Consider the following 21139-nt stretch of genomic DNA (forward strand, 5'->3'; position numbering starts at 1 on the left):
TTGAGAGATAGACAAAGCAAAGAAGGAGACAGGGAAAAGGATGCAGTATTGTCAAATCTGTCCCAGATTAATGGGTCATTCTTAATCTCTCATGGTTGTGCCCAAATTTACCCCCCACCCCCCTCAATCTGAGACCTTTGTGATCTTAAAGTGAGAGAGAGAGAGAGAGATGCATGACAGCGGGGGGCAAATGATAATTATTCAAAAAAGAGAGATGGGGAGAGGTGGAATGAGTGGTTGAGGACACCTTCGATCATCAACTCTATGCATATTAACATGTTGAAAGTGTGAAAATTTTATTACAAAAAAAACACACAACTACAATAAAATTCTATTATAGTTCAGAAAATTGTGTCCCTTTACCTTCACTGTGGAATCTGTGTGAATCTTGGAGTCGTAGAAATTAATCCCTGATTTTTATAACCGACCAATGTATCATCTTGTTAATGAAATAATGTCTGCCAACTAAATGGACAGCTTACTCTGATGTGGTTATGGATCAGTAGCTCATATCCTACAATATAAAAGATCTCTGTATAAAACTCATGTTATGACAGATTGGTCCATTTTAGCATTTTGAATCCAGTTATCTGTGTGTTGGTAAAATACACATTAAACATCAGTTACAGTCTTCAGTCACACCTGCACTGTCTTTAAATTTTGTCTTTACAGCTTTCTTCATATTTACAACCCTCCCTCTTACCTTATTGTGCTATCTGCACCTATGTAGTCTCGTAGGTGATTTCAATGTTTTAAAGGCTCTCTGTGTTGTTTCAGACAACTTATGTCACTTCCTGTCTCAAGCCTTCTGTCTGTCTCTGAGTTTCTTGTGCTCTTTCTTGAGATGTGTGATGATGGAGCGGATGGCTTTGCTCTGGGGATCGGTGGGTTCTCTCTGAAGGTAGTGGCTGAAGTGGTAGATGCTGCGACTCAGGAGGGAATCTAGACCATGACCTCTGCCCCCTGATCGCAGCAGACGTTCTGCGGCAAGAGCCAGGTTCTTATCCCAGTTTGCTGGGTAGTCTACCTGGGTATCCACTATTTGACAATAAAGCTGTGAATACAAATTAAAAAAAGACCACATAGCTTTAACTATCTGTATAATATAAAATAAAAGAGAGTTTTTTTAAAACACAACATAAATGATAGAAGACATCAGCTGTGATGTTTTAAGGAACTGTATTCAGTCTACAAATAATTTCACATGACACATCATGCTGACAAACTAGATTTGCATTTCCTTAAGGAAATAGAAGTGCTTGCAAGGTAGCAAAAGAAAGTGTTAAAGGTTTTATGTAAGCTTTGGTTTTAGGCTTTGATTCTGTGTATAATGTTGCATTAGAGCCGCTTTGCTGCTTTCATGATGCTCACTGTGTTTTTTTGCTTTTAAAAACATGAAAAAATTCACCATGCAAATTGCAGTCGGAAGTGAACATTCTGTAATAGTATGCCAATAAGATATTTAAGATTTCCAAACTTAAATTTCTTAAATAAAATAGCACAATTAAGACTGAGCTTACAGTATCTCAACAAAGAGCATGTTTAAACAATTAATAAAAAAAGTTTAAAACTGTTAATAATAAAGTAAATGTATTTGTCTTTGAATAATTAATTCAAGGGATTAATTTAAAAACACTGATTCATCCGGCAATGAAACAAGTACATCTTGAGTGAGTCACTGAATCATGTGAAGTAGAACACAACAAAAATATTTATTGGAAGCTGCATTGCAAGCACAGTAATTCCAAAAAAAAAACCCTAATATTTGATGTCATTCCTACTTACATTGTAAGACAGCTCATAGAGACGGGCCTGCTGTTCCTTCTCCATGTTCTCAGCCAGGTCAAACAGGAAAAAAGCTGTCTTCATCCTAAAAAGTGATGGAATAAAAGCACCCAAGTATACCTTTATCTCTATATACTGAGGTCTGGTGTAGATACAGTGATGAGATCCATAACCCGTGTATTACCTGGCCTGCCACATCTCCTCATTGGCAACTCTCTCCCAGGAGCCAGGGTGGAAGCTACAGGGTGGAAAAAACAAACGTTATAATGTCATTTAATTAGCTGTGAGTAGCTAATCTTACTTTCATAACTGTGTACTTTCAAAAAATAACGAAGTTGATGATTTGGAAAGAAAAAAAACTTTGGATGGCATCAAAGCAGTCTTGTTGAGTACGGACTTGAAATACAAGTTTAAAACCAGCCAGTAATCCAGCGAACAGTATTCTGCATATCTTCAAACCATACAACAGCTGATCTTCAACCTCGCATGTCTTTGGAAGCTCTCTTCTGTGGTGAACGACCCATATATTTCTGCATTTCTTCCTTTCCACTACATCGCTCATAAACGTGCGGCCTCTCCTTCAAAGGAATATTTTAGCGTGTGACTTCCCTGCTAATATTTGGCTGGCAGGCAGGGATGGACACGCTTGTAGTGGGTGAGAGGAGAGTAATGTCACACCATTCAACCCCGATTAACTTGCTGAATACCAGCCGGCTGCAGAGAGCCTCAGTGCTGGAGACTAGAACTAATTTCACTTTATACACAGATATTGACACGCCGCAGTTTAGAAAGTCATTAGGGTGGGGTCAGCGGACTAATAACGACTTTGAAGATGGAAACGAAGGCTGTCTGCACAGCATGAAGTCAGAGCAGTGTTTAAGTGCACTTTAATATCAGCAAAGACCAAAACACTTCAATGGGTTGCACGAGGTGTGAAATGGTGCTGGAGTGCACCTGGTAAGGATGCTCAGACCTGTTATGAGCCTAAAGTTACATTGACTAGTACCATCTCAAACATTCTTATTAGGAATAAAACTACCTCGTTTTTTTAATGGTGCAGAGCTGTATCTGAATAGTTAGGCCTCCTACGGAACTGTATTTTAATGTTGGTTATTATGGTGGAACTTGGAGAACCACATATTTTCTGAGGTGGTACTTGGCATAAAAAAAGTTTGAGAACCACTGGCCTAGTGTCATGAAAAAAAAACATGTCAGTGGGTGCATGTTTGCAAAATGATACAGCGCTGCTTGAGGCATGTTTCACTTCACTTTCAAAGTAAAATGTCTAGTGACTGGTGCAAAATAGCATGTTAAATTTTCCCTGAAATTAAATGTCCAGTCAGTGGTGCTAAAAGGCTCTAAAGCCTACCTAGTGCTCTTCTGTGGAGTGTCGTGAATCGTGATTCAGAGCAATGCTACACCAGGTGAGCTCTCAAGCAAGTTTACTGCATCAGAAATGCTATACATACGGAGCTGGTTATGTGATGCAAACATCAAAATGTATTTGTTTACAAATCATGCACTATTCTAAAAGTGTTTTAAGGTCATAACAGTATTGTGCAAGAAACAAGTCTTTATTTATCAATACTTTGCCCCTCTAATCATAATTTGTATGGAAATAACACATCTGTTAGCCTAATGTTCATTTCAGCTTGAAACATTAAATTCCACATATTAACAAAAAGTATTCAGGCAATATGTCACTCCCTAAGTAAACTACAAACATAAGTAATCTTGCTACCTGTCATGTGGCTGGCTCCAGTTGTAAAGGTCAAGTGTTTTTTGGGCCCATTTTTCAGGGTCAAATGGGGTTTTGACAGGTACTAACTGCTCACAGACGCCCCAGGGCCAACGAGAGAAACTCCTCTCCCAGCTGGGGTCACCCTCAGTTAGGCCAATACATGCAAACACTGGCCTGCTGTAGACAAACCCAGAGCAAAGATTGAGCGTCAGTGTACAGTTTAAAATGAATATGTAAATCTTCATAATTACATTCATTGTTTTACATTCAAATAGAAAACTAAGATTCCTTTATATTTATTATTAAAAGTTAAATAAATCTTGTGTTATATAATGTAACACTGCTTGTTGTTATAATGTTACAAATGAACATTATTATAAAGTCCTGCTATAGATAGTTTCGCTTCTGTTTGTTACTGAAAAAACTCCCAAAAGGAAACCAAATAAAATTATTACCTATATACTTTTATTCTCTGCATAATCCAGCAAGAAACAAACTCTTTAAAGTAGAGTATTTTAGAGTAGAACTGAGTAAAAGCTTTTAAGCCTGTCTGTTATGTTAGAGCCATTATTGATCCTGAATCGCTGGATACACATGGCAGGAATATAGAGACTGGCTCTCTTAACAGAACAAGCAGGTTGCTGATTGTTTTTTTCTCAAGTATTTATTTCTTATTCTCTCTGTTCTGCTTCCCAGGGAAATGAGTTTAGTGCTTATTGCCCCCCTCTCAGAGGCCGGGGGCTTTACCAAGGAAATACTGCCGTCTGGTGGAGGGAGGCAGTATATATGTATAGTCTCCGTTGCTCTTGCAGTGTGGTATAAGGGCTAACAGATGACATGTAATGGTTTGCTATCTCTAGTGCATTCAGCAAACTGTTCTATGAAAAACATGCACAAATTATCATTTTAAATGTAGCATATATAAAGAGGGCATATGAATTTGTGTGTGTATCTTACTGCATATTGTGCTTGAGAAACTGCTCAATGCTGAATGTTTTCTTTTCCATGGTGTTGATTGGATCCCACCAGCGCCCAGGAAACGTGACTCCAGGTAAATGCTTCTGGAGTTTTGCCACATACCAGCTATACGTCATCATCTGCCATAAAATGGCGGTTTTTAAAAGCCATTCGAAACAGTGACAGAGTAGCGTGTCTGAAATAGGCTGAAATAAATTAGACATGTGTCAGGCTGGATTACGGACCTCCTGGTCAACAAGGCTGATGTCTGGCCGGAGACCCTGGCAGTAGTGCAGATAGCGCAGTGTGTTTCCTGGGAGATCACCACGAGTCAGAACCAACGAGTTCGGCGGCAGTGAAAACACAACCTCACGAGCAAACCTGTCCACCACGTCATTACCGCTCTGATCACACTCTCTGTCGACACACAGACAAAACACTGAAAATACCTACTTTAAAACACAGTATGAAAACAGTATGTGCAGTGTTTCTTGAGTTGCAGAGAAGGGGTTAAATAAGGCCACAATTTTTGGTATATTTATATACAGCATTGTATATCATTTTTGGATGCTAAGCACCTCAAATAAGTGTTATTATCATTAAACTTAAACTAAAACTATTAAAATTTTTGGTAATATAAATAGCTGAAATCAATTGAAAAAGACTAATATTACATGAAAAACTCAAAGTAAATAAAAATTTGAAATAAATTTAGGCTGAAGTACTAAAATAACTGTAAATAAAAAGAAAACTAAAACTGAAATAAAAAGAACCTAAATTATATAATAATAATAATTATATATATATATATATATATATATATATATATAATATATATATATATATATATATATATATATATATATATATATATACACACACACACACAAACACATTAAAAAAAAAACTTAAAATCTAAAAATAAAAGCTTATTCATATATTAATAAAAACTTTAACAGTATACAAAAAATATTTAAATGACTGCTGCAAATACGATGATAATTTTCAGAGGAACAATATAACTTATAGGAAAAAAATTACTTATTATTTGTAATTGCTTCAAAATATTACACATATTAATGTAATATTGCAAAGAAAATAAAATTACCTATTGTTTCCTAAATTGAATAATTTTATATTGCCATGGTACTAAAGCAAATTGTTTAAGTGTTAAAATGTGATCTTAAAATATTATCTTAAACATAATATCTTTGGTGAACATGTCAACTAAAAGGTTTAAATAAAAGGTTTCAACACAAGTAACTAGTTTTTGTATTTATTTATCTGTTTGATTGTATGATATCTTGCCTAGTACATGATAATTACCACCAGATTTCAGTTATTATTGCACCTACAGAATCCCAAAGGTCAATAGGTTAATAATGCCTGTGTGTAAAAGTCTTTAGTGAAAAAAGTCTGTTGTAACAGCTTTACAAAGACAGCATTTGATACTGAGAGTTTGCGAGATGAAAGTGATCTGAAAGTGATCTGAAAGCTGCGAGTGTGAATGTACCCACACATCAGCACATCAGCAGCAGTGATGTTTACTTTGAAGAGTTTGCACAAAAGTGTAAGGATCCGTGACATTATTGTTCTTTCAGCTATTCTGCAGTCAGTAGCTCTGTTTCTCTGTGAGCAGTGATGAGGTGGAACATCTCTCGGCTGTAATCAGCCTCGGACAGGTGTGATGAGCGCTGACAAGAGTGTCAGTCTCACCACTGATCAAAGCGCCACAGTTTATGGCAGCGATGCACCAAACCTCAGCGCACTAATCTACATGACTGCCGTGGCTAGGATGTCTAATCAAGCACAGAACTCGGCTGCTTTAATCTGCATGACTGGCGTGGCCAGGACGGCTAATCAAGCATAGAGTCAAAGCTGCAGAAGAGTGCAAGAGAGCTTTTGCTTTGATGTGTGCTGAAGCATGGAGGAAATGAGGAATTCAGGGAGTGACTGCCATGGTCTGTATGATCAACCACAAATATATACAAAAAAACTCAGAGTCTGATGGTTCAGCGGGTCTGTGATGTTAATGCAGTAATGCACACTGATCACCCCACTACAAAATAATTAGTATTTAGATGATATTCAATATTCTGAGTAGAAATGACTGATTGAGGAACCATCATTTGGGCCAAAAATTAAAAATGTTCAATGCCCGAACTAATGTACAGTAAAAAGCTCAGGAATGTTTTACCATTAATTACTTCCTAAAAGAACAGTATTTAACCATTTTTATTCATAGGCTGCATTTACTGAACCAAAAATATAGTAAAATATGTGACCCAGGACCACAAACCAGTCATAAGGGTCAATTTTGAAATAAATAAGCTTTCCATTGATGTATGGTTTTTATGATAGGACAATATTTGTCTGAGATACAACTATTTGAAAATCTGAAATCTGATGGTGCAAAAAAATCTAAATATTAAGAAAAGTTGTCCAAATGAAGTTCTTAGCAATGCATATTACAAATCAAAAATTAAAATTTTGATATACTTACAGTAGGAAATTTACAAAATATCCTTATGGAATATCTTTTTGGCATAAAAGAAAAACTGATAATTTTGACCCATACAATGTATTATTGGTTATTGCTACAAATATACCTGTGCTACTTAAGACTGGTTTTGTGGTCCAGGGTCACATATTATTAGAATTTAAAATAAGCATTTTCTATTTTAATGTATTTTAAAAATGTTTAATTTCAGCAATCATTACTCCAGTCTTCAGTGTCACGTGATCCTTCATAAATCATCTGTAAAGTTTTCTTATTTTTATCAATGTTGACAACAGCGTTGCTTAATATCTTGGGGAAAGTTTTACAGGATTCTTTGATGAATCCTTGCTCAACAAAATTATGAATTTATTAATAATTTATTGAAAAGTGAATTAAAGATGTTTGAAAAGTTTAATATCATCCAGTGGTACCCAGTCTGTGTGACTTTGTGTGAATGGTTTACTTGTGGTTTAAGCTGATCATGTGTGAGATGAGGCCTGCAGTGAGTATCCAGGCTCCTGTGTTCCACAGCGTCCCCCGGACCAGACGCCCATTCAGCCAACACACAGCCCAGCTCAGACCCAGACCAGCCAGAACACACACCCCAGCATCAGCCTGCAGCCAGAAGCGCTCCACCTACATACACACATGTGGTATATTCACTGAACTCCATTTGAAATATATTACATCATAGAAGAATCATATCTGTTAGAATTGTATCACTCACCACTCCCAGCAGAAGAGGCTGCTCAATATTCAGGTTTGCTCTCCAGGCAAAGAACACAGAGTAGATGCTCACCATAGTGACAATCAACCAGATAAAAACACAGCGCAGTCTAGGGGTCAAATACATGCCATTGATTAAAAAAGTTTTATGATGATATTGCATTTGAATACATTGAAACTACATTTGAAACACAGTATGATGGCAAAACTATGATAGTATGAACAGGAGAGAGTTGTAGTAATAACACACGAGCACAAGTGCTATTGTACTGAATATTAGCATGGCTGTGTCTGCCTGTAATATTGATATTGCTTTTATACAGTTCTATAAACAAGTTAATATCTAGTAATGAACATTTTAAACACAATATTGATGCTTTTTGCTCTGCTGATAACGTTTCCTGCAAGAACTAAATTGAGTCAAAATAGTTTCTACAAAATGAGTTAATGGAAGAATATGTAATTTATATGTAAAAAATATAATATTACATAATACAAATTTCAAGCTTTCAATGCAACCTCCCGAATCAGATTAGGTGGTCCAGAAATATGTATTTAATTTAATTTTTTCTAAAGAAATAAAATTAGGATTAGCTTTTTTTTTTTCTTTTTTTTTAGAATTTAAATTAGTTAATATAAGTTAATGGAAGAATAAAATGTAATATATGTAACAATATAATAGTATATAAAAATTTCAAACATTCAAACATGGCGCAATTACTTTTTTCTTTTTCTTTTTTGAAAGAATAAAAACATTCACATTAGCATTAAATTGAATAAAGGTATTCAAAAATTTAAATTAAGTTATATATCAGAATATATATAATTCTGAATTCTGTTCTTTTGAATGCACAACTGTTTTCAGCATTAATAATGATTAAAAAAAGTTATTTTAAACTTTAGTAATATTTCGCAATAGTACAGTTTTTGCTATATTTTTGATTAAATAAATCCAGCCTTAGTGAGAATAAGAGACTTGATTCAAAAACATTTAAAAAACTGTACCAACTGCAAACTTTTGAATGGTAGTCTAAATAAAGTTGAAGTGTTCAATATCTGTGCCACTAGCAGGACCAAAATAAAATTGAAATTGCAAAATGGAAGTGAATGTGAATGGCAAAAATGATTAATCCCAACAGGTTTCAGACAAACAGGTAGTCGAGCCAGAAAGTGACAGCTCAGAAAAAAAACAAACCCTTTCACACACATCCAGTGTTTACAGTATCCTCTTTACATTAAACTGTGATGGATGAAAAATGTTTAGATTGTGTGCTTTTCCTTCGCTTCAGTGGATCACATGCAGCCATGTCTTACCTGTTCCACAAAGACAGTAAAATGCCTAGAAGTGCAAGCACTAGTACTGGAGTAGACAGATCATTCACACAGTGATTCCACTGAGCCCTGAAACACAAGAGATACACTTATCAGTATATCCACTATGTGTGCATGTCTGTGTGATGGACAGAGACTCAAACTGAAAGTGCTGTGAGTGTCTGAATGTTTTTTTTTTCCAACATTAAGTGCAGTCTTGTGACAGGCTTCTCACTATCTGTCTCCCAAACCCAGTCAATGGCCAATTTCCCTGCTGAAAGAGATAGTGCCCTGCCTGTGCCTTAATACCCATCTCTCTTTGACAGCTTATTTAAGCGTCGTGTGAAAGCGAGTGTGTGTGAGAGAGAGCGTTTGAGCTCCTTATGGCAGGTTTATGCTGTGACATGCTTGTTGTGTTCCCCTCTCTGGATCTCACCTGTCCATCACACTATGTGGCAGCTGTGGGGGGTGATGGGTAATGGCTGATTGGTGCTAGCGGGACATAAAATAAGCTCTCTCTCTGGGGACACCCAAACGTATGATGAGGGTGGGCTGCGGAGACGACCGGAGTCTCGCATGATGTGTTACACCAGTGTCTCTGATCGTTCCTAAGCCAGTGCAACACAACAGATTTGTTATTCCTAGCAGGTTCAGCTTTGCAGTTTTGGAGGGTAGGGGGATCTACGGTACAAGAATTAACTATGGATGAGGTATTAACAGAGTCATTAGTCTTTATTAAAGCTGTCACTTAATATAAGTGGAAGAACACTTGCTCAAAAACTTTTTTTTACAACCATGCAACCCTAATTGACAGAATAGTTGTCATTCAATATCTAAATGGTAATAATTATAACATTATAGTATTTACATACAAAATTGCAACTGTTTCTATTTGTTGCATTTATTTTAAACTGAACCGTGTTTTGTTTTTTGGCCACTACATAATTCTCATACTCATACTTCCTTCTGGAAATTCAAATTTGGATTCATAAATGAAAACAACTGTGCCACTGTAGTATTTGAATACTGAATTTCAAATGTTTTTATTTTGTTGTTTTAAATTTAGTTTAAAGAGTTTTTTGTTCGCTACATAAATTTCCTTCTGGAAATGACTGGATGTATTCATCAAACAAAGTCATTTTAGGTTGTGGTACTACGGTTGAATAAACTTACGGTTGAAGTCACACAGACTATCTTAACAATGTCCTTACTGCCTTTCTGGGCCCTGAATGTGGCAGTTGCATTGCTGTCTATGCAGGGTCCGAAAGCGCTTAGTTTTGATCAAAAATATCTGCATTTGTGTTGCAAAGATGAATGAAGGTCTTACAGGTTTGGAACGAAATGAGGGTAATTAATAAAATAATTTTCATTTTTGGATGAAATATACCTTTAATTTGTTTTGCAATTTTCTTACACTCACCATAGCATTTTTAGGAGGTTCAAGTTTTCATCTGTCTTTGCCTGAAACCAAAGAATTCCATATGCAGTGCATTAGATTCATAAAATAAATGCAGCATGAAAATAACTACACATTTGAGTACATACATTTAATTTTTAAAAACATGTTTTTTAAATTATGAATCATCATTGAATCTGTTGGTACCAGGCTGAAGGTGCCGTATTCAGCTCGGAGCAGGTGTGTGAGAAGGCCGTGGAAAGACGTCTGGTCTCCCCAGCTCCAGCGAGCTCTGTTGAGGTAGGAGGAAATGGGCAAGTAGACGTAGGGCACAAAGCCAGCCAGGAAGCACGTCCCCAAAGACACCAGCCCAAAGAAGGACAAACCCTGTGGGCGATGCATGTCACTTGTTATTGACCGATCCTTCCATTGCCAAGTGTTCAAATTTACATACCAAAACAACAGTACAGACGTAACACAAAGCCACAGTTGTATGGGAGCGATTGCCTCTACTGCTTGCACTGTTTTCAATTGCAAGAACCGAGTACCTGAAGACCTTCAGAAATCACTGGGTTATGAACACTAATCTCTGTAATGCTGTATATTTATTACGTGATGTGGCTGTATTTGAGTTCATAATATCAGAGAATATGCTCTTTGAAAGGTATTAATGACATTTCCATCATTGTCAGATGTTGAAAAATTATGTGTTGAAACCTGAGTGATTATCAATACTTACATTATGAGTGTAGAGGTGCAGGAGGGCCCAGGGAATTATGATGACAACATACAAGACCAGTGTGTGCTGATTACACAGGCTCAGCCCACAGAAGAGCGCCCCCCACAGAGCAAACTGACAAAATATGCAGAAATATGCATCTTACAACCAAGATGTATCAGTTTTAAACCAACAATGATTGGTATCACCTATAAATACCAAATGGTTTGGACTATAGTACCTTCTTCTTGTGATGAACACTCTCTGCACAGTGGAAGCAGGCCGAGAGTGAGAAAAGGACACCCACAAACAAGTTGTTAAGAGAAAAGACTTCAGCCACGACCGACCACTGCCATACCAGCCTGGACACTGCAAAAACTCCACCTGCCAGGACGGCCCCTGGACCGGGACCAGCCATCCTGAGCACAGAGGAGACAACAGTGATGGACTATATACAGTTTTTCAATGTTTTTTGACATAACGTAAACTCTAATCTGGTATGTTAAAGAAAATCTATATGAAACAGCAAATCAACAACTGACCGATTGTAACCATTCAAAAATGCTTGTGAGTTCTGGCATCATGAGTTAAATTACAAAACAAATAACAAAATAAAGGTACAGAAGAATAATTGCGCTTTTCAATTTAAGGTGCCCTAATTTTATCGGAGCAAAATAATGACGAATACATCCACACCAACAGGTGTCAGTACAAAGTCCAAAACCTATTCAGATGATTAGGGGGCAGATAAAGCTTTTCACATTAGTTTGGATATATAATGAAGTATGTCCAACTTTTATCTGTTATTTTATAAAAAAAAAAAAAAAAAAAAAAATCTACATAAATACTGTACAATGCTCCAAAATTGCTTGTATGTAGACATTTCACCACATAAAGCATGACTGAATAATGCAACTGCATACTTCAAATGATAAACAGGCTCAGAAATCTTAGCTGGATGTAAAACAAATTCTGTTTATTAACTCATGAATTCATAATTGGGGGAAAATCTCTGAATGTACATATCCACCTGCAATGCATTTATAATTTAAGACTTGACTTTGACTTGTGACAAAAGACTCGAGACTTGACTTGGACTTGGACTCCAGCTGGGAAGAATAAGTTAGGACACATGGCCGGGGCAAGGTAAAAGGAAACGCTGGACAAAAGGATGAACGAGCGAGGTCAGCTTTGTCTGTTGGAGACCCGAGAAGACAGAAATGAAGGAAAGCAAGGAGAATAAAAAAAAGTTGGGAAGATGCTAAAGAGAGAGGGAAAAAAAACTCAGCCCGGTCTCCAGCACACTGGCTTGGAAAAATTTTAGCGGGCTTGACAATTAAAGGGGGGTGGTAGAGGGGGGAAGCGAGGCAGTATGGCCCTCTCCTCATTGTGCCGAGTGGCTTAGAGTCCTCATCAGCCTATCAGCTAAGTGACAGGAGGAGAGCTGCTCTATTCAGCGGCACAGATACACGCCGCGGGCCAAGCGGCTGCCAGCTCCCTCCTGACCCCGCAATCCCTCGCCGCTGACAGCTTCAAGCTCCATGGCAAATTAGGCTCTCTCACATTACAATCGCACAAGACAGATTCCATTAACGGTATCTGAAATTGAGTAGAGAGCAGGGCCCTCGCCTTATCAGACCTGACTCATAAGCAGCGGCGGCACCGCCGAAGCTCGCGCGCTTAATCACGAGCCATGATACCATTTAGACGTTTCCAGCGCGCCTCTGCCTGCCGCTGTGATAGTCGGCCACAAAAGAGGCTGATGAGACTTAGGGGAAGGGGAACAATGGAGCTTTTGCAGGGAAAGCAAAGTAAGTCAGGAAAAAGGGGAGCGGAGAGAAGGATACGGATGGAAGAAAGGAGGAAGGATGGTGTGTGCGGAACTCGCGCTTGCTGACTACTTCTCTTTTCTGTTCTCCTGCTTTTTTGCACACTACTTGCCTTTCCTCTCTTTTCTTCTTCCGTCTCATATGAGACGAGGCCGTGCGTGTGCGCACAGTCAGACTAATAGCTTGTCAAAAGCAGGCGGGGGGGGGATTCTTGGTGATATCGGCTTCTCTCTAGTCCTCGAGGATGGGGCTGAGGAAGACGAGGCTCGGTGAAGGTGCAGACCCCCCGCATCATCAACTCTGCTCCCGCTGCGTCCCAATTAACCCCCAGCACACGTCGACGGTTGGGGGGCCGCGGCTGGGTCAGAGCAGGGGTGCTATCCGGAGGTAGGCGAAATATCACATACTCCCCCTGTCATCGCTTCAATGGGGAGGCCTGACAGTTGCTCGCTGTCCTCCTCCTGTCTTTATTCCTCTGTGGGGGCTTGACAAGGGCCTCTTTAGGAGTGTCTGTCTGCTTGAAGGAAGGCATGTGACACGTCCTGCATTCCAGAACATGTAGGACCACCTGGGTATCCTTCTCTCTCTCTCTCTCTCTCCAGTGATAATGTGAGAGAGTAACACTTACGTGCAGCATCAGAGGCTTGTCTGCTGTGCAGGATGCTGCTGTGTTAGTGTCTCTATAGTACTTCAGTTCAGAACAGATGGGTGACTCCAAAATAAACACTGAAACTGTGCAAACATGCTTGACTACATCATTGCAGAGAAAATTAAAGATGCTTATCTAACTTATTTCTTATATAAAAAGCAGAGCTCTCACTGTAATTAAGTGTTAATTTAGTACAGTTAACATTTAACAGTTAACCCTATGAGGAATATATAAATTCTCTAATAAGAACTTTTCAGTAACATTTTATTTTAGTGTCCTTGTTATACGTTACACGTACTTACTTCGTACTGCAATAATAAAAGTAAATGATGAATAATGAAAAATAACTAATCTTATACCTAACTCTACAGTAAATACATGTTGTTACTTAATATCACGCAGTACTTTTGTGTAATTACACTGTAATAATAACCTTAAAATAAAGTGTGACTGAATTTAGTCATGAATGCACCTTGGTAAAACATGTTCAATGGTATGTTTATTTTTTGGGGGGTGGTGTCCATACTATAAAAATTTACTTGCTGGCAAAAAAAGTATTTAAAATATCTTCATTAACAACTGAATACTGATATATGCTGTGGTAACTGTGATAAATTTGATTCGTTCGTCAGAAAATTATTTCATTAAAATTTCATGAAAGTATTTAAAGGTGCCACAGAATGCAAAAATCACTTTTATGAGGTGTTTGAACACAGTTGTGTGGCCGCAGTGTGTGAAAAGAACCAGCCTATAATGGTAAAAATCCACCCACTCATTGTTATATAATCCTAATAAATCATAATCAGTGTCTCCACATTTTCAGTTCCAGATTTCTCACTACTATGACGTCATACTCGGGAAAGTCCCGCCCATTTGTGATGCTCTCTGCCCTATTAGCATATACACAGCCCTGAATGAGAAGCAGCAGTCCGCCATAACTGTTTTCTTGCTGTAGCTGCTGGAGATACAATGTCAGCACCAAAGAGCCATTAAAAGTGTCATGTGTTGGGATGCACCAACGAACACAGGAGTCTCCACAGACCGCTGAGGACACGGTGGTTACATTTCATTTTAGAAAGGAAATGTCCTGGAAAAAAATAAATGGAAAAGTCCTATACATTTGTGCTGACATTTTACGCCGAACTGCCTCACAAACGAGGGTCAGTTCAGTGCTGGAGTTGTGCAAAGATTGCTTCTGAAAGAGGGACAATCATTTAAAGGGGACAAACAAAAAAAGAAACAGCACGTTTTGGCTCATACCTTAAAAGTGGCAATTTCAATAAGATATAAAAAATTATCTGTGGGGTATTTTGAGAAAAACTTCACATACACACTCTGGGGACATCAGAGAACAATTTAAAATATTGTATCAATGCATTCTATGGCACCTTTAAAACGTTTTATTATTGTGAGAAATTTGCATAACTAAAATAATAGCATTAAAATTATTAGGAATTAGAATTATCCCAATTGTCTGAAGTTTTAGGAATGAATGAAATATCCATGAGTCGCGCTCCATAAGTTTAATTCTCATTCCCATTTTTTATTGAAGAACTGGTTTTCAAATATATATTTAAGACACTTTAAAGTGAGACCTGGGAGCTACAGTTTGGTTAAATACACTTTTTTAATACTTGAACATAACAGTGGAAATTTGGTTAAAAACTACACCTGGTGAAAAATAATTATATGATTCTGCAGTGAAATCTCCACCAATCAGAGAATGGAAACAATAAAATCACACCACAAAGAACGTCCACTCACTCCGATAAAGCACAGGAATGATGCAATCAAACCAGTTTCCTACATTCCCAAAAATGTGTATATATATATTTTACAATAAATTTTTTGATTATGCCATTCACAATGCTTCATGGGACTGTAGTGTTTTCCCTCAGTACAGTCAAAGTACAAAGTTATAACCTTTTTTTAAACGATTTTTAAATATTTTTTGTGCTTCAAAGCAAAGTAGTAATGTAATGTTGTGATTCACCTCAGCCAATTAGTTTGCCTCATGGCTTACACCTCTTAAATTTTTTTTTTTTTTTTTTTTTTGTTATCCATATGGGGGGAAAAAAATGGTAAAAAACAGGCACTGTTGCAGTCTGAATCTAAACAACGGAATCAAATAACTTCAGGGTTGATTTTTTTCCCCATTCAAGCTATTCCCGGTTACAAATGTTCACACAAACTCACGCCACTGGTGAGAGTCAAGGTTGCTTAAACATTTTGGCAGTGCCACAGAGAGTGTTCACACTTTTTGGTGAAAGATTCTGGACTTTTAGTTTGCATCTTATGTCAGTCATCTCAAGTGACAGAAGCCCCAAAGAACAATTAAAAATATATAAACCTTAAGTATGGCCCAGTTGATCTGCTTATCTAGGCGGCCTTATGTTTATGATAATGTGAGGTCTTGTTTAGATTGAGACATGCAGTGAGGATACTGTGCATGGTGTGGGATTCTTGCTACATGGTATTAGGGTATAAGGTATAATATTTGTTGATGGTGCAATTATGGAGTGACTATAAACTGAAATCTAGTTGAAGCTGTGCAAAGTATTACTGTCATAGACTCTCTGGTAGATTTACTGTGTGCATGTGTTGTACCTATGGACAGTGTTCTGCTGGGCTGAGACATCCCTCCCCACAGGACAGTGCATGTTAAAAACTAATAACTCAATTTCCACCTCAAACAATACAGCCAATGGCACAACAATTTCACCCAATTCCATCTTAATCCCCCACCGAAAAGAAATTGTGTATATCATTCAGCAAATATGCATTTTATTTTCTAGTGTATTATTATTTTAATCAAGTCATTAATCAACTGCAGTATTATGTGGCCCTATGGAACGCATGCATTCTGGAAAAGGCTGATCCTCTCCTTGCATGACTCCCATTAAAAACCGCCTGTGGAGACAGTTTGGGAAATGTAATAGTAGAGCAATATTGACTTCTGATGCAACAGACACAATCTTAGGCCTCCAGGCAAGGGGAAATTAAAGTGATGGCATAGCACAGTGAAATGGCCCTATTTCCCCTATTCTGAATGGGGTAATGAGGGTTTAGACATCTTCATTAAACATCTGTTAAGGAAATATTACTGCACGTCTTTAAACGGTGCCATTGGTCATGCTGTGTTGTAGAATTTGAGGCCTGTAGCGCATGGAGATGTTTAAAGGAAACTTACAGGTTAAATATAGCTTATTCTCTATGGAAAGCCTCTGAGTTTATAGAAAAACATGTTTGTGGTAATGCAAATGTAATGGAGGTCATTGGCATGATTACACACTTTGGTTTAAAAGCAATACATTCAATTTTATGTGAAATATTCAGTAATTATTTTCAAATAAAAACATTATTTGACATGTAAAGTTGTCTAACACTAATAATGTTTAAATGTTACGGCAATAATTTGAAAACAGTGAAAAAATCTAGAATACATCTACATTTAAACTTATTAATTTGGCAGATGCTTTTATTCAAACTTATATACAGTTGAGGAATACAACAAGCGATTCAACATAGGATGACAATAAACATGAGAAGTGCCATTTACACAAGGTTTCCATCATTGTTCAAAATAGTAAAAGCTAGGACAGGAAGGCAATAAGGGATAATAGTATTTTTTTGTTTTTGTTTTAATTTTTGAGGTAAAAAGGTCATAGAGAATAAGGCATTAATATGTGCTTTGTAAGTATAATAAACACCCGAAATGCTAATAATATGTATGCTAATAAGCATCTAGTTAATAGTGAATAGTGTTCCCTAATCTGAAGTGCATTATTTTCAATGTCTATTCTGGTACTGTACAACCGCTCCATTGACTTCTACTGCAAGAGCATTATTGTTTGTTATTTCAAACTAACAGATGACTCCATATTATTGTCGATGGTAAACAGCAGCAGCTGCCAATAGGGTTTAAATTGCATTTAATCTAGATTATTATTATTTTTTTCAGAGATACAAAGGTTCTTGGCATGAAAAACAAAAGGTGGGTGTCATAGCTAAAGAGAAGATATATTTCCCAAAAATGAATGGCTGCAAACCAGAGCGTTTTAGAGATTAGACTGGCTAATAAAGCATATGCTTAAGCTGCCAGGAGCTGTAGTTTCTGGGTCGGTGATTTACCTGACAACAGAGGTATGCGGGAGGGGGCAGCCAAGGGACGTGGGAAACGACAGCGTTTTTTTCTTTGTCTTAATCAGAATCAAATACACAGACAAATTTACTGAGCTTCAATTCTGAAATCCACGTTGTAGAGAAGTCAACATTGCACGGAACACAATGGCTTAAATAAAACATTTTTGAAAACAGTCTAGTTCACTCGAAAATTTAAATTTTTTTTTTTTATGGAGTATTAAGGAAAATATTCTGAGAAAACGTTTTTGATCCATACAATATAAGTCAATGGTCGCCAACCTATTTGGTAACTAAAAATCCAAAATATTTTTACATCCGCACAGGTTTGGAATGAAAAGAGGGTGAGTAAATGATAACAGAATGTTCATTTTTGGTTGAACTGTCCCTTTAAATGCTCATATTTGCATAGGCTATCACATTCTAACACGGGTACTGCTCTCATGAAGCAACCGTCTTGTTAATAAACACAGCTCACAGTAGAGAGCCACGGGGTGACTAAGAGCGAGTGGAGGGTCCAGTAACGAAAGCACAGTTATGACCATATGGTAAAGTGCCTTATATGGACACAAAAGCACCAGGACAGGTGGGCACCGGAGCCCGGTCAGCTGTGATATGAGCTGGTGCATGCAGAACTGGACCCGTCTGCTTTTGGCTGGTGTGCACCCTCACAGGTGCAGTGGACCCAGGACTGAGGAGGATGGGTGGAGTCAGCTTTGCTGACCCCATGGCCACATCTATTACATAATCCACATCATGAATTTACAGAAAATGCTAAGTAATCATTGTGTTAAGTGGTCCGAATGTGTTCTTACTAGGCAGTATTTTAGGAAATTTTTGGACTGTACGAAAGGAGTAGTGGGAATTTTTAAAGGGATCATTGAGCATTGAAAATATTTACTTACAGTTTGTGATGCAGCTGCAGTCAGATCTAGTACCACCTCATCTTTCAACAAATGTTTCTTTGTGAACTCTCCATAACACTGTGCCTCTTTTACAAAACAAATTGCTCTGATCAGTCCTCTGACATGATACAGGATGCCATTAAAAATAAACTATCCACTTGTTCCTTGCGCTGGGAACCTTCTGATATCTGTACAAAGATGCGAATGAGCGGTTTAAACCAAATGCGTCAAAGAGAACATTCTTTCACAGACTAGAGTGCGTTGACTGTCAGAAAGCGAATGTGCATCTGTTTACTGTATCAAGTGTAGAAAAGATAGCAGCAGTGATTGTAATTTCTGTTTGTTTTGATGTGACGCAAAACACTCGCATTCAGCATGATCAAGTGTTAGCTGTTAAGTGACTGAACGCCAGTGGGCGGGGCCTATGGTGAGATGATGACTATTCGTCGATGTCTTGCTCTGTGGAGGCAGCGTTTATGCAAATGTTTGTGCTCCTGTGATGTCATATGCCACCTCAGATCCAAACAAGCCGTTTTTGGAGCTTGATTTAAAAAATGCATTGCCTATAATGAAGAGATCGTTTGAAACTTGCAGGATGTTTTAATGGTTCAAAGACCTCTTATATGCCAAAAGATCAAGGCAAATTTGATCTCATATCATGACCCCTTTTCAGGACAATATCACAGTCAAAATCTAGTCTGTGATAATCTGTGATAGTCTGTGCTATCCTTGTAGTCTAACTTGAAAGCACATATACAGGTACCAAACAAATAGTGTTTCGCCATTGACATCTAACTCACTTTCTTGTTATTTATGATCAACAGCTGTTGGTCATATTTTTTTTGTTTTTAGGGTTCACAAAGACACCTTTAATGCTAAGAACCAAAAGCTTGAGTTTAAAATAATATTTCCTATCTTGTCTTGTTTCAGTCAACGATTATGATTACTATTGATGCCAGCTATCCTCAAAGACCTACCCAGATGCAGAGTAGAAACATAAAGGCAAGTAATGTGGCAAACCATGATGTTTAAAAAAAAAATCTGTAATTGACAAATCAAAGGAAAATGGAGTGCTACGTCTGGAAAGTGAGACACGTTGTATAACAGTCTGTCTACCTAATTTAACTTGGAACATCAAAGAGATTTCACAATGAAAATGTCTAATGGACAGCACTGTAGTTATTTCTCTCAATTTAACAAGTGTTTTAGAATTATCTATTATCTATTTATGAGTCAATGACATTTTGTATAAGAGTGTCAACACTGAAGGAAAATCTAGCCTAGTTTAAAGGTGCTATATGTAGGATTGACACTGAGTGGCTGAACTAGGTATTGCAGTCCAAATTCAAAATATTGGAGAGGTTTATTTTACCCGGCCCCTCCTCCTCAGACTTGGCACAGGTAGGTTGCCAGATTGACGACACAAACAGGAATGAGTGCACTTTACTATAACCGAAATTAAACATGCTGTGTTTTCCGTCAAATGGCAACCTGGGGTGCTGAAATACAATTGGGTAAACTGGCAGTTGGTGGGTTTCACAAACCAAAACAAACACCGACATTCTGGGCCGGAACGCACATTTTCAAAGGAGAATAACTGACTGTAGCATTGTTTTTCAGATAAACAAGTATGTTAAAGGTGCAGTGTGTAAATTTTAGTGGCATCTAGTGGTGAGGTTGCGAACTGCAACCAACGGCTCAGTCCCCTGCTCAACCTCCCTTTAGAGAAGCTACGGTGGCCGACACAGGTAAACATGTCGACAGTAAAGACAGCAGAGAGCAATGAGATTTCTTTACAAAGATAAATGAAGGAATTATATTTACTTAATTCGATGGTATTGCGAATGTTAATGTACTTGTTCATCATTGTGGCAGTGTTTTATTCGCAAGAACAACAAAGTGACAAAACACGCTCTGTGGAGCTGTTTGTCCGACTTCCATGTAAGGGGATTTGTGGTGTATGTAGATAGAAGTTTAGTAGAGTCAAAATCTTACATACAGCACCTTTAAGACACATGCTAAGTTCTTTAAAATGTATTTGTTGATGTTACATGGTTTTGAAAAAGTTATATTTAATGACTCTAAAACTGTAATGTCATGTAACAGTTAAGTAAAATGTAATAGCATATTTTCACTACATCTTGACTACATTGTGTTATATAGTATAAAATCGTTAAGAACATTGTTAAAATAGTCCATGTGACATCAGTGGTTCAACTGTAATTTTACGAAGCTATAAGAATACTTTTTGTGTTCAAAGAAAACAAAAATAATGACTTTATTCAACAATTCTTTTCTTCCACGTCACCATCCTCTGCCATTATCAACAGTACGACGATGCACTGATGTCACATGGACTATTTTAACAATGTTCTTACTACATTTCTGGGTCTGGGAACATTTCAGTTACATTGCTGCCTATGAAAGCTCTCGGATTTCATCAAAAATATCTTAATTTGTGTTCCGAAGATAAACAAAGGTC

General features: G+C 37.5%; 1 protein-coding gene across 1 annotated transcript in view; it reads right to left on the reverse strand.

Annotated features, from left to right (window-relative positions):
- Nucleotides 1-201: 201 nt before the first annotated feature.
- Nucleotides 202-21139, reverse strand: part of tmem260 (transmembrane protein 260) — a 31498-nt gene continuing 10560 nt past the window's right edge. The window contains exons 4-16 of the mRNA XM_042742769.1: nt 11376-11553; nt 11156-11269; nt 10624-10803; nt 10441-10481; nt 9024-9110; nt 7711-7819; nt 7447-7619; nt 4729-4900; nt 4484-4623; nt 3527-3703; nt 1970-2023; nt 1786-1870; nt 202-1054 (exon numbers count right to left, since the gene is read on the reverse strand). Of these exons, the coding sequence (XP_042598703.1) occupies nt 800-1054; nt 1786-1870; nt 1970-2023; nt 3527-3703; nt 4484-4623; nt 4729-4900; nt 7447-7619; nt 7711-7819; nt 9024-9110; nt 10441-10481; nt 10624-10803; nt 11156-11269; nt 11376-11553 (1765 nt within the window). The 3' untranslated portion in view covers nt 202-799. The remainder of the gene's footprint in view (nt 1055-1785; nt 1871-1969; nt 2024-3526; nt 3704-4483; nt 4624-4728; nt 4901-7446; nt 7620-7710; nt 7820-9023; nt 9111-10440; nt 10482-10623; nt 10804-11155; nt 11270-11375; nt 11554-21139) is intronic.

Source organism: Cyprinus carpio, chromosome B17 (assembly GCF_018340385.1).
Source record: "Cyprinus carpio isolate SPL01 chromosome B17, ASM1834038v1, whole genome shotgun sequence".
NCBI classification, from domain to species: Eukaryota; Metazoa; Chordata; class Actinopteri; order Cypriniformes; family Cyprinidae; genus Cyprinus; species Cyprinus carpio.